General features: G+C 39.5%; 2 protein-coding genes and 1 pseudogene across 6 annotated transcripts; 1 reads left to right on the top strand and 2 right to left on the bottom strand.

Annotated features, from left to right (window-relative positions):
* LOC141818649 (putative potassium transporter 11) lies at positions 1–4,870 on the bottom strand (the record flags this gene model as incomplete). Of its 5 annotated transcripts, XM_074706100.1 has the most annotated exon segments (11): positions 1–963; positions 1,125–1,379; positions 1,453–1,567; positions 1,644–1,696; positions 1,801–2,061; positions 2,264–2,314; positions 2,466–2,711; positions 3,314–3,539; positions 4,081–4,269; positions 4,362–4,498; positions 4,585–4,870. In XM_074706100.1, coding segments are annotated over 9 exon segments (2,299 nt in total), but the record flags the coding sequence as incomplete, so codon positions are not given.
* Positions 4,871–8,720: 3,850 nt separating this feature from the next.
* LOC141818648 (putative protein S-acyltransferase 19) lies at positions 8,721–12,203 on the top strand (annotated as a pseudogene).
* Positions 12,204–12,766: 563 nt separating this feature from the next.
* Positions 12,767–13,410, bottom strand: LOC141818635 (late embryogenesis abundant protein Lea5-D-like). Its single transcript, XM_074706088.1, has 2 exons — positions 13,195–13,410; positions 12,767–13,117 (listed from the first exon to the last, which is right to left on the bottom strand). The coding sequence occupies exons 1-2, from the start codon at positions 13,263–13,265 to the stop codon at positions 12,880–12,882; spliced, it is 309 nt and encodes a 102-aa protein (XP_074562189.1). The 5' UTR covers positions 13,266–13,410; the 3' UTR covers positions 12,767–12,879.
* Between the last annotated feature and the right edge of the window lie 22 nt (positions 13,411–13,432).

Below are 13,432 nucleotides of genomic sequence, written 5' to 3'. Positions count from 1 at the left end.
GTAGGCTTTCATGAGGAACGTTGAAGATCACACTGTTCTCCCTGCAGATCCTCCGAAGAAAAGCATATATGTAATCCACAGCAATCTTCTTTACGATCGTGGATTCTCGACGGGCTCTCACGACGGTGTTCCCGAGAATGTGCACCACCCCTGCTTCCTTGCACCTGTTCAGGAACTCCAACTCGTCACCGGGCGTCGCACTGGTGTGTCCCGACGACCTCACCAGACTAGTTCCCTGAGATGGAGCAGGTTGGATAAGATCAGAAGAAGATGCATAACTGAGATCCACGGCTGAATCCATCCGCTGTGCTGGTAAGCTGTACTCCTCTGAATCTGAATACCCTTCCATCATGCTCTCTAAACGAACAAAGAGAGAGAGGCTATCGAACAGCATCTTTTCAAAGTCATCGTCCTTTTTATGAAGATCTTTGTACCCGTATCTTGCAATGCAGCGGAAGATATGGAAGTCTTTAGGCCCTATCCTTCTGACAAGGAAGCGTTCTTCCACTGGCACGGTGTAGACTGGGAGGTACTTGACGCAAACGAAAACCACCACCGAGTGGATGGCAGGGAGGTGCGTGATGAAATGGGAGAAGATGTGCGGGACGCCGCTGGCGAGCTCGGTGTACACAAACCCCATTCCAGGAACACGGACGAGACCAAGACTTGGACCTAAGCCAAGTATCCACGCCATGGACACCTTACTGTGCAGCTCGAATTCGTATCGCTTCACTGTGCCGTAGTGCCAAACGTACATCACCACGAGAAATGTGGCAGCGATGACGAGAGGCACCCACCCTCCTTGATTTATCTTGAAAAGCACAGCAGTTAGGTAAGGAAGCTCCACGGACAACGATAGAGCAGTGAAAATGCAGACCAGGAGCCAATGGCTTCGCCAGACCAGCAACATGATTGGGATCATGAGAAATGTTGTCACGACCATAACTATCACAACTGCGGTTCCTGTTTTCCATGATAAAGAATGTCTTCAGTATCATAAACAGTCAGAATTATGATTCATCTATTCTAGATTCGAGACCAAGGAAATCAATATGCATATCCAGAAGAAGAAACAGAGATTCAGTGGACAAGGAACTAGAGATCATGTATGACCAACAGCTTACCATATGCATTTCCAATCTGACTTTGATTTTTGAATCCAGCAGTAACAGCTATGCAGAGAATCATAAGAATCCAGTTGATGTCTGGAATATATATCTGACCGAGAAACTTCTTCGATGTGTGCACGATCTTGACCCTGGGAAAGCAACCGAGCGCAAGAGCTTGTTTGATGTTAGAAAATGTTGCAGAGATGGTGGCTTGACTAGCAACAATTGCTGCTGCTGTAGCTATGATAAACATAGGCCAGTGTATTCCATCTAGAGAAACTAAATGTCACAACAAACACTTGAAAAAGGAGGAAAGCAAATGGTAGGTTGAAGGCCAAGAAACCTGGAATGGATCTGTAGAAAGCATCATGAGCATGGTCTCTGTTATGAACAAGATATGCAGCTTGCCCAGAGTATGCCAATAGAAGACAAGGGAACACAATTACAGTGAAAGCGATCTGCATGAAAAGATGGTATTAGCAAAAAGAAACTCAACGGATGTAGCTATAACTATTACAGAATGCTACTACTTGCCTGAATAGCTAATACATGGAAGTGACACAAGTCGGCAAATAATGCTTCTGTTCCTGCAAAACAAAACAAGGACAGACAAAAGTGGCCTTCCAAACATAATCAAAAGTGTAGAGCACTAGCACCAACGTGCATTGTGTGAATCTAAGCAAGAGCGAACCTGTTATACTGAGCAGAATTCCTCCTAGTGACATCCAACTATCACGTTTCCCTCGTCTAAAGTATCTGCAGATGTAAACTGGATTGAAAGCCTTCAGAACCGAGCTGTCGTATTTCCATATATTCAGAATGCCAATGGCTCCAATTGATAGAAACCAGATGAGCACAACAGGAGCAAAGAGCCACCCAACTTTATCAGTACCATAGTGTTGCATGCTAAACAAACCAACTAATATGACCACCGCAACAAGCACGACAACATCTGAAGTATTGAAGGAAATCAGAAATTGAGTGTGAAATGAAAATTTTCACAGTGAAAAGTTCAGAAGCATCTATTTGCCCAAATTACTTAAATAAAGATTCTTTTCTGACCTTTTGTTTTCCATTATAGCATCTATGAGTTAGCATTTCATTGAAGAAGACTGTGGGGGAAAGAAAAAAAAAACTCAAGGTTGCAGAATTACCATTGCTCATCTTTGGATGGTTAACCTTTATGCCACCTGACGCAGAAAGAACTGCAAAAAATATCAACCATGTTGAATAAATAGAAAAATGATCTATCTAAACACTTCAACAAACAACTACACCACTAACATTATGCCGAACAGATCAAAAATGGCCAGGAAGAAATATTCTAACACTACAAATATGATAGAAGAGTGTCACCTGAGATGACAGGAGTGAGAATCCCATCACCAATCGCCATACAAGTGCCAACAAGAACAAGAATGAGCAGAGCATTCTTTTTAAAAGCATGTGACTCTAACCATCTCTTGACTTTTGCAGCTAGTGACTTCTCATCAAATGTATGACGACTGTAAGTTGTAAGTTGTTCATCAGTTCTATGTTGGTTAGGAATAGTATTCACCTTTGCATGTCGGCAAAGAAGCGAATAAAGTGCAAAGGTACCACCTGAATGAGGAAATAAAGATTTTATATTTAATACACGATAGAGCATCAAAAATACTATAGAACTAAAAGATCCTAAGACTACTTTCCCACATTTTTTTGATGTGATAAAATAGCAATTTTGTACTGGATTGTCTAAATCACGATGAACAATACTAGCAATAAGTGAACTTTACACATGTAAGACGACTATTTTGACTTTAATTCAGCATTACAGTTTTGGAGCGATACAATGAAAATTTTAATACAAATCTGATACATGGAGTAAATCTTCTAAGGAACTTCTACACTCTATTTGATTTAATGAGCTTATCTGCATGAAAAAAAAACTATAAAAAAAAGATGGAGAAGGATCCAACATCACACAGGAAATCATAGAATGTCAAGCATGAGCTAAAATAAAGGCCAACATGAAATTTTCAGAACAGTATTTAAGGTCAAGACTCATTTCCTTATGCTTCTTTGAGAGTTTGCTTATCCTGATGCTTCCATTTTCACGAACATGTGCTTCCGCAAAATTAAGTATCTAAAATTTCAAAATCCATTGGGAATCCTGTTACTTTATGTAGAAACTTAATCACAAAAACTTTTCAGAGTTACCTTACCTTGACCATTATCATTTGCTCTAAGCACAATGCAAACATATTTAAGAAGGGGTATTAGTGTGAGCGAGTAGATGATCAAGGAAAGAGCTCCAATAACATCTTCTGGATCATCAATGCCATGAGGGAATGTATTATAGAACACATAGAGTGGTGAGGTTCCCAAATCTCCAAATACAATCCCAAGACTCTGAAATGCAAGTCTGGAGACCAATAAGGCTGAAAATTTCTGCAGAAAAAACTATCATCAGTTCAAATTGCTTAAATGACAACATCAAAGCAAGTCTACACAAACCCAGAAAATAAAGAAAGATGAGAAAATTATTGATCATTGGCTAAAATTATTTCTCAAAAAAAAAAAGTAAAAAGTAAAAGGAGAGAGTTGAGAAATTTCACTAAAACAAGGATCAAACTTCAAACACAACCATAAATTCTCAAAGTTGAAGTCCAAATTTCTAAATTATTGGTAGTGAAAACCGGTTAAAAGAACCCCTTTCATCAGTCTTCTACAATTACTTTGTACATGGTGTTTAACCTAAAAAAGATTACGACCAATTATTAATCATCACATAATAGACTGAAACAAATGTCAAAAAGGTTGTGAGACCTCTCGAAAATGGATATTTCAGAAAAGATATATTCAATTAGTGGATGCAGAAAAAAAAGTGATGAAAGATGATGCATACGACTGGATCAATTATGTTAATGTTCAACTATAAGCAAATTTCTAAATTCTAAAGAAGAAAGAAACAAATATTTCTACAACCTACGGCAATACTCGGATCAATTAAAGAACACCTTTTCTCTGTACATGTTTCTAAGTCTGCCAGCTTCTTCGTCCATAGGTTGATCAAGATTCCGATCCAATTCCCACATGCTCCCCTTGTTCGTCTCGTCATTTCCAGAACCGGACGCCATCAAGCACCACTGATCCTTTAACAATGTGCAATTTCCTGATACTTACGTGAAGTCCAAACTCCCAGTTTAGCAAAAAAGCGATATCCTATGCCGTGACATGAAACAAAACAGAAAAAGGAGTCATCTTCCTCACTTGAGCTCGAATCCAGAACCCCGAGGACGCTTTTTACCGAACACTTGCAACAAACACTACTCTAGTTTGGCCAAAGTAGAAGCGAAATCCACAGAGCTCCGCGTTCATAAACTCCACTACAGCACGACCAGTGGAACCTGACACGGAACGCACGATCCCACAGGCAAAATAAAAACCGAAGTTTCAAACAGAAAGAGCCAAAAATCCAGCCTTGCGGCAGTACCCGTGGCCCAAGTGTCCCCAGCTTCTGGAGATAAGCCGAGCAACGTCGAGGCGAGAGCCGGCGACACCTGTGGAGCGTTCGGCGGGCGTCGAGCTGAGACCGCCGAATTGTCGAAGTTGGGCGGGTTCAGGATCAAGGAAACCGGCAAGGGGACCGTCAGCGGAGGGCGTTAGCGCGAGGAATCCAGAGGGAGAGGGAGAGAGAGAGGCGTAGAGGAATTCCTCGGCCATTGGCAGTGATTTTGTCCAATTTATCAACCGAGCGTGAGGTAAAAGATGAGCCTTGCGTTGCTGCTACTCACTGCCCTGCCATTTAGCCACGAGTTAATTATGTTTATGGAAACAAGTAAAAGAGCCTCTCTTTTTTTTATATATATATATATATATATTAAAATAGCATCTTAATATATATTTTAATTGGCCGTCAGTTGATTAAGCAAATTAAATGTAAATAATTAGATTTATAAACAAATCAACATCCATTTTATTTATGCTAAACAATCTACTTTTAAAAATTTTGAAATCACAAAAATAATTTATTTTAATAGACAAATAGTCAACGATTTTTAAAGTGGATAATTCAAATAATTCGAATGAAGTTGTTCATTTTGTTAATAAAACAGAACAAACAACAGTGAAGTGATTGTTCCGTAAATAATTCGTTTTTGTATTTATATTTTTCCCCCATTTTAAAAGATTTTACAGTATTAGTTTGATTTATGAGAAAGTTTAACATCTTATGAAAAGGCAAGTTCCTGAGTGGACCCACCTCGGCGTGCAATAATTTATCAGGTGGAGAATAATACATCATGAACAGTTTTAACACGGAGAGAGAGAAAAAAAAGAAATAGAAGTAATTTTTCTTATATTCTCATTATATATATAATTTTTTTGATAAGTTTAATCATTTATTTTAATATATTTTAGCAGCTAACTGCTGCGCTATTAACTAAAATATACTAAAATAAAGATATTTATCATCTTTCAATTTGATAAAAATATTAAATACTTTTTATTATAATCATAAAAAATATATATTTTTTAAAATTTATTAGAGGTGGGAAATGTGTCGATCGAACTAGAAAGGGAAAAAACAGCTCCATAATTGAGAGAATAATCATTGGATAATTAAAAAAATTAATGATTATAAATTGCATGAGTGGATGCCCAGCAGTACTATTATAAAAAATTGGCTGGTTGGATAAGATATGTATGTATCAGAATAGTGCAATATTAATTTGTTGTAGGTCCACATGAAAAATAAATTATTTATTTTGATAAATGAATAAATAAAAAAAACTGGCAATATAAATGGGGAATTAATTATTTCTGTATGCTATATATTTTTTAGATGGAATAAAAAAAACAGGGGAACAAATGCAGAATTTAGAGCGATTGATTGTGAAAGAATACGTAATCAATTTCAGGACGGTGAGTGAAGAATATGCCAAAAGCATATGCTGACTAATTATATATTTTGAAGATATTGTTCTTGTTTGAGATCGTCTTTTAGATGAATAGCAGACCACCTGGCTTATAGATTGACGAATTAAGAAGATGGATCTCGGAGTGCCACCAAGACTTGAACTACAAGAAAGAAGAAGAGGATAATTAAAAGCAAAGATCAAGGAGTGCCTTGGCACAACCGCTCCGACATTCAAATCAGATTCTAACCTAGAAAGGGAGGAGGAAATGTTTAGGGAATATAGAGAAAATGTTTATTAATTATGCATGTGTGTACCTGTATCCGCTAGAGGTAGAGGAGTTATATAAACTTAGAAAAGAGAACAATGGAGAAACTGCCTTATCTTAGCTAAAGAAAATATCCTCTCAATGAATATCTTGTCAAATGTGATATCCCATCTAGACAAGGAAAACGGGATCTTATTATTATTTAAATTTAAAATATTTTTATTTCATTGACATTATTATTATTTGAATGTTGTAGCATCTCAAAAAAAGAAAAATTTAATTTAATATAAAAAATTTATTTTTAAAATTAATATTTTAATTTATTTTAAACATTTTTAAATCCATCATTGTCGGTCTCAATCTTATCACTCATACTTGATGTGGCATCAGACTGCGCTATCATACTGCATTACCAAGGTAGATGACTGTCCAAGATATCACATGATTACATGTGTCCTTTTGGTGACCTGTCAAGCTAAATGAGGGAATACAGAGAATAGAGTCGGTTGAGTGTAATGTAGGGCATTGAGTAGGAGGAGCGTAGGCAGTAGAGAGAGCCGAGCGGAGATTAGTTGAGACGAATCTTGAGATCGAGACTAGGTATGATACGGTCGGGGGAGACTCGGTGGAGCGACTGGGGTTCAGAGCTCGAAGTTGGTTGTTGAACCGGAGTTGAATTTGAGAGAAAACGGGTGTGGAATCCCAAGTTGAATGCCAAATTGGATATTGGATTCCGATCTAGGCTAGTTGCCAAGTCGGGTATTGGATCCCGACCCAAGTCGGATGCCGAGTCGAGGCATGAGACCAAACCAGTCAGCTCTGAAATCAAATCTTCTATCTTACATGTCATTTAATCGGATCAAATTTTCTTTCTGGACCAAATCATACCGACCATAACTGATACCAAAAGAATAGTTGAACAAAATATAATAATTAAACTCTTCAGTCTCTCTCTCTCTTTAAATTTTCCTTATGTAAAACATGATTAATTTTACAGAGTGAGGACAATTAACTAGGTGTAATTTTTCTCGCAATAATACAAATGGAAGGGTCTTATGTCTGTGCACAAGTTAGACACGCAAATTATAGAATTAAGTTTGACTCAAGATGCTTTTGCAGATATATATACTTATGTAGGACAAGTTAATTAATCACACAAGAACGTAACAACAGGGATTCGACAGTGATAGCTTTTGGAACGTGATAGGGAGAGTTATGGCGATTTAATTATGAAAAAAAAAGGAATTTGGATAGGATTTCAATATATATAATGATGCGACTTGATTTAATATAGATAATTATTATATTTTAGAATAACTACTCTATTTGTTTGGAATTGTTTGCTATCGGCCCATGAAGAAGCCCATTATTATAATTTATATATCTTTCTCATAAATAATTTTAATTTTTTTTTTATCGAATTCAAACTTCAAGAGAAGACACGAGCAGTTGAAGACTGCGCATGCATGAATGAATACCACCACGTCGTCGTCCTCTCGGAAACATCTTAATTGTAGTTTAACAATTACTACTTTTCTTTTTAATTTTAAATTAATAACTAGTTGTTAGTGATCTCCACATGGCAGTCTGTACCATAATAATGGAGTTCGTTGGAAAGGTTGAATACGTCTGAAATGAATTTGATCGTATATTAATTATTCTACTTTTATACGTAGCCTGTATATGATTCTGTAGTAGAATGCTATTGCATGTTCTGCTTCATCGATTAGGTGTTCATGTGGGACTTCTTTAATTACGATGATAGCTGGCTGCAAACGGGGCTTAAATTTTTTTATTCTGATCATTTCATCCTTTATTTACTGTCATATTTTCAACTACAACGAAATTTCACCAATATGTAAGTCTGGTTTCAAATCTTGTTTGTACTGGCAAGAAAGCTTCAATTAAAACAGGAAGAACAGAGATGGCAACATCCCCAAGAACTGCTCTTAAATGGGGCATGCTGTACTACGTTCCTGTAGCATTTAATAAAGAAGGCAGCGATTCCTCAACAACTGGCAGCAATTTAACACGTTCTAGATTCTAGATATCACTCACAAATTTTGTCTGGGCCCGTGCGTAAAAGCAGGAACTGAGCCTCGAGAGAGATCAGTTATTAAGTACTGCAGTAAGTCAATCTGAAAACACTGTAATCGAGTGGAAGAAGCAATTATTTAGCGTTTCTTGTCAGATTATACTGATCGATGCAGGCAACAATGGCGGATGCCCTTCAGTTTTGAATCCAAAACAGTGTTGAAAATGGTAAATTAAGCGGTAGAGTTGTGAGAATCATCCATGATGCGTGCCCACTTCCACCACGTGCATTGTGGAGAGAGAGAGAGAGAGAGGGGGGCAGTATGAATTATTCTCCACTCCCATCGTCTCACACAGGTTGTGCGCACACAAGCGCCGTAATGCGAGGAGAGCGACAGGGAGGCTCCTCTCAGCGACCATGCCCTCCAACGTCTGTTGCAGAGCTCGTGCTTTCAACTACTGAGCAAGTCGGGTACCAAATCCTCTTGGTTTTGCGTTGCTGAGACCTGAAAGGAGGTCCCTTTTTGGTTCGTTTCCTCTCCACCATCCTTCTTCAGGGCTCAAGAATCTCCATTTTCGCCTTCTGCATCTTCTCCTTTCCACTCGCCTTCTCTCTATGTGATCCCAAGGGTTGGTGAGAGTGCCCTCCCCGCAATAATGGCGAGGCGCCATGGCTGGCAGCTTCCTGCACATAACTTCCAGGTATTGCCTCCTTCTCGTTTTTATGATAACCTGCTGCGCAATCTCTGGGTTTATTGGACTTTGTAGTTCCCGTTGCGGAGTGCCTGTTCTTCGTCTGTTCGTAAACTCTAAGCGTGGTAAATGGCGACTCTTGTTCTACACAGTTTGGATTCGAGGTCATTAGTGTTGTTGTCGATTGCTTCTAAGAATGTTGATCTTTGAATGTCTATGGCCTTTGTTCTTTGCGTCCTTATTGGAGAAAAATCTGTAAAGCCTGCTTTTTCCCTTTTGAGCCTTGGTCAAATTTATGTTATGTTTAGTTTATCTCAATTTAAATTCAAATCGTAGTCCTCGTGGATCATTAACTGTTAATTGCCTATTTTTGCTTCCAATACCTTGGATCTCGTTGAGGACTGTGGATCTATTGTATCTTCTGTAGGTTATTGCTATAACAGTGTTCTTCCTTCTGGTCGTTGCATACTATGCCTTCTTCGCCCCTTTTCTGGGCAAAGATATCCTTGAATATGCCTTCGTTGCCGTTTACACTCCCCTGGTATGTAGACTCTTCCAGTAATGCAACTATCAAATAGAAATGTGCCCATTATCCTTGTGTGAAGAATTTCACTTTTGAGATTTTCTTCCATTTCTTATTGCTTTTTTCAGGCTTTAGCTGTTTTTATTTTGTATGTGCGATGCACACGAATTAACCCAGCTGATCCTGGAGTTATGTCGAAGTTTGATGATGGAGTACAGAATGGCCCAGATTTGCAAGATGTAGGTGTGTATTCAAAACTTGAAATACTGCAATTTGGAATCGATTTTATGGAACTTTTTCATAACATGGGTTATCTTTGGGAGGCGTGTTCTGATTCAGAGGACCTCTTCTGCAGGGGATCCCAAAGCAAATTCTACAATAGGGACACATAGGGCTTCTGGTTGCTGTGGTTCTGGTAGGTTTGTATGTGCATTATTTGCTAAAGAAGATTGTCGCAGGCATGAAGAAATTGAACCTGGTGGAGAAGATGCTTTGTTCTGCACCTTGTGCAACGCTGAGGTGTGTGTTCTAAAATGGCGAATTCTTTCTTTGAATTCTCCAATCCATTTGTTCTTGTTCTTGTTTGTCGGATAATGCTGCAGATTATCTTATTTGTATCGCTTATGTATTTGGTTTATCAAATCATATTTTGATCTTTGGACCTGCAGGTATGTAAATTTAGTAAACATTGCAGAAGCTGTGACAAATGTGTTGATGGGTTTGATCACCATTGCCGGGTAAAATTTTATAATAAGCATCTTTTAAGCATCTCCTTCACTGTTAGCTCGACAGTAAGAATATGCATCCTGTTACACAACTCTGGACAGTGGCTTAACAATTGTGTGGGGAGGAAAAATTATAATAGCTTCATTGCTCTCATGGCTACTAGTCTCATTTGGGTAAGTAGAATATTTTTTTACTCGCAATTTGACTGACTTCATGGTGATCAGTAAAACCTAATTCTCTGTATTTTATCATGTTCAGCTTGCAATTGAATGTGGAGTAGGTATCGCTGTACTTGTCTTGTGCTTTGTTGATAAGAAGGGCATGGAGACCATTATCAAGGAAAAGCTTGGAAATGGCTTCTCTCCTTTTGCGGTTGTTGTGGTAAGTTTGGTCTCATAGGTGTCCTATTTGCAATTTCGTAGTTGTCAATGTTCTATATATTGATTTAGGTAGTCAAAGCTTCTTATGCTAAAATAGGTAGTTGCTATCTTGTATTGTGCTTTATGTCTTGTTAGGAGATCCAATGAAGATCACAACAGAGAAAAATAACACAAAGTACAACAAACACAAGAATTTACATTGTTCTACTTTATATATTTGAAACTATGCAAATCATATTTGCATGGCTGCCCAGGGTCCCTTTTTCTTCGATATTGTGAGTTACATCTAGAACAGACTGCATGTTCATGCCATAGATCCTGATATTTGAGTTTCCTTGCTCTCACAGGCCAGTTGTACTGCAGTTTCGTTGCTGGCATGCGTACCTCTCGGAGAACTGTTCTTTTTCCACATGATCTTGATAAAAAAGGTTGTCTCAATACTCGATTCGATAGAATTTCTAGTTCGAAAGATCAATGGTTTGTTCCCTCCAATTCCAGGGAATTACTACCTACGAATATGTTGTTGCAATGAGAGCCATGAGCGAGGCACCAGGAGATGAAGAGGAACCAAATCCTCTTTACTCCCCTACTAATTCAGCAACAACTGGATTAAGCATTGGAAGTTCTCTTAACCTTCAATCCAAAGGCATATGGTGCACACCTCCTCGGGTATTTGTCGATCGACAGGTGACTCCATTATCGTATTGAGTCGATATTCGAGCTATAATTGGATCACCCATAACTATTTTGTTAACAGGATGAGGTTATCTTTCATTTGGAACCTGGCATGGTGCCCTCGACTATTGATCCTGATGCAGCTGGGCATGTAGAAAGAGCTAACAAGTCGAAGAAAAATGTCAAGATCAGTGCCTGGAAGCTCGCAAAATTGGACTCGAATGAAGCAATGAGAGCTGCAGCCAAAGCCAGGGCATCGTCCTCAGTCCTGCGGCCCATTGATGCCCATCGCGTGCTTGATGCTGACTATAGTTCGAGCGATAAGGCAAGTGTGCGAAGCAGCTTGAGTGTCGACTACAGTGTGACCAGAGAATCCAGGAGCGAGGCGAAACTATCTCCTCTAAGAAACTCCAGCATTCAGAGTGTTGCCAGCAGGGAAGATTTCGAGACCAGTACACAGAGTGCCAGCAGCCTAAACAGTCCTACCACTGCTGCTGACATACAGAATTTTCAACCACCACTTCCCGGCCGACCATCTCAGATTGCTCCAAGGCCTGCTCCTTTGGGTGCTAGGGATCACAAGAGAACATGTGTAGTTTGGGATCAAGAAGCCGGCAGGTTTGTCTCAGTGCCCACATCTGCAGGAAGCCTGGGCGTCGACGTCCATGCTAGAACCTCTAGGATTCCCTCGGCAAATCGTTCTGCAGAAACTAGTACTTTCGACAGTAGGCCTGCTCGACAAATTTCTTCATCGCAGGGAGAGAGATTGAACTACTCTGAACGATCTATCTTTTTTGGTGGACCTCTTATCGATGTTCCTGGCAGAGACACTGTGAGGAATGAAAACAGTCCCGGGAAGTAATTGAAGTAAGAGGGAACAAATGGTAAACATTTTGCATGTTTTTTCTTTACAGAAGGAAGAACTCTAGATCTAACAGCAAGTGTTCGACTTTCATCTTCATCTTGTCTTCTCGTTCGACATCAGTTCATTTCCATTCTGAAACGGTTGGGTTATCGGAGATCTTCGATCTGAAATTTGCAACCACTTCCATTCCGAAGAATGTTCAAACTGGCATCTGAACAGTGGTTCTCCATTCAGCTCAATTCCATTCAAATAAAATCAATACCAACTGCACAACTCACAACTAATAAATTTGTTTATTTTTAAATCGTTACGAGGTCGATTAAAGGATCACCATCTTCACCTTTTGCTACGTGATTGAACATTGAAGTGTCTTTTAGAACAAGGAACAAGATTTGATAGTTGATACTCTGTAATGTAATCTCTGTTTCTGCAGAGCTGTTCTGGGTAGTGTCAGCGATTACTGTGCTCACCATGCGGATTGCAATGTGATGATTGTGAAAAAGCCCAAGCACAAGGACTAGCAATACTCAGTTTTTCTAGTTCATTAATCATCTGTTGGCTAGCAGCTTAACATCACGCGATGGAATAAAAATTACATAGATATTGTTTTGACAAATATAATAAATCGTAGATTCCAATCTTATTCGTTAGCTATTTCAGATTTATAACATAGATCGCATTAAACAGAGTAGCACAACGCCTCCTTAATTAATTCAATTGCTCGTAGGAGAGAGACGTCTCTCGCAGCTCCGCGGCCTCCGCCTCCTTCCGGCGGCTTCCCGGCCGGTAGTATCCCGTCACCGGATCCGGCATCCAAGAAGAGGACGACGCTGAGACATAGGAGGCGTCGACGGCGGTCGTGGTGGAGTTCGACACCACCTGCCCCACCGCCGCCTTCTTCTCCCCGCCGATTTCCACAGTGGCCGCCGCCGCAGCATATCCCATCCTGTATGTAGTAATCAACACATACATCAATACGCAATCCTGTGAGTATTAATTACGTGGTCATAATGAATTCATAACCTGCTAGCAAAAGGAGTAGCAATGGTGTTCTTGAGAGACGCAGCGACGCCGACGAGAGAGCGAGCCGCCATCTGTTGTTTTGCGTATGTGTCTGTTTGCTACCGAAGCAAGGGGAAGGAAAGGAATAGAGACCAACAGAAGGAAGGAAGAAGATGAGGTCTGTCTTACTCTTCTTCTTCTTCTTCTTCCTCGTGAGCACCTCCCTTTCTTCTTTTGGCTTTGTGGCGAATAAAGAGAC

Source organism: Curcuma longa, unplaced genomic scaffold (assembly GCF_044706935.1).
Source record: "Curcuma longa cultivar G26 ecotype Majalengka, Jawa Barat unplaced genomic scaffold, ITB_CL_G26_1.1 contig_25569, whole genome shotgun sequence".
In the NCBI taxonomy this organism is placed as follows: domain Eukaryota; kingdom Viridiplantae; phylum Streptophyta; class Magnoliopsida; order Zingiberales; family Zingiberaceae; genus Curcuma; species Curcuma longa.
This window is presented reverse-complemented; position numbering and strand designations above follow the sequence as displayed.

Coding starts and splice junctions, on each gene's coding strand:
- LOC141818635 (XM_074706088.1), bottom strand. CDS start 13,265: ATGGCGGCTCGCTCTCTCGTCGGCGTCGCTGCGTCTCTCAAGAACACC. Junction 13,118..13,194: donor GCTACTCCTTTTGCTAGCAG/GTTATGAATTCA, acceptor TACTACATACAG/GATGGGATATGCTGCGGCGG.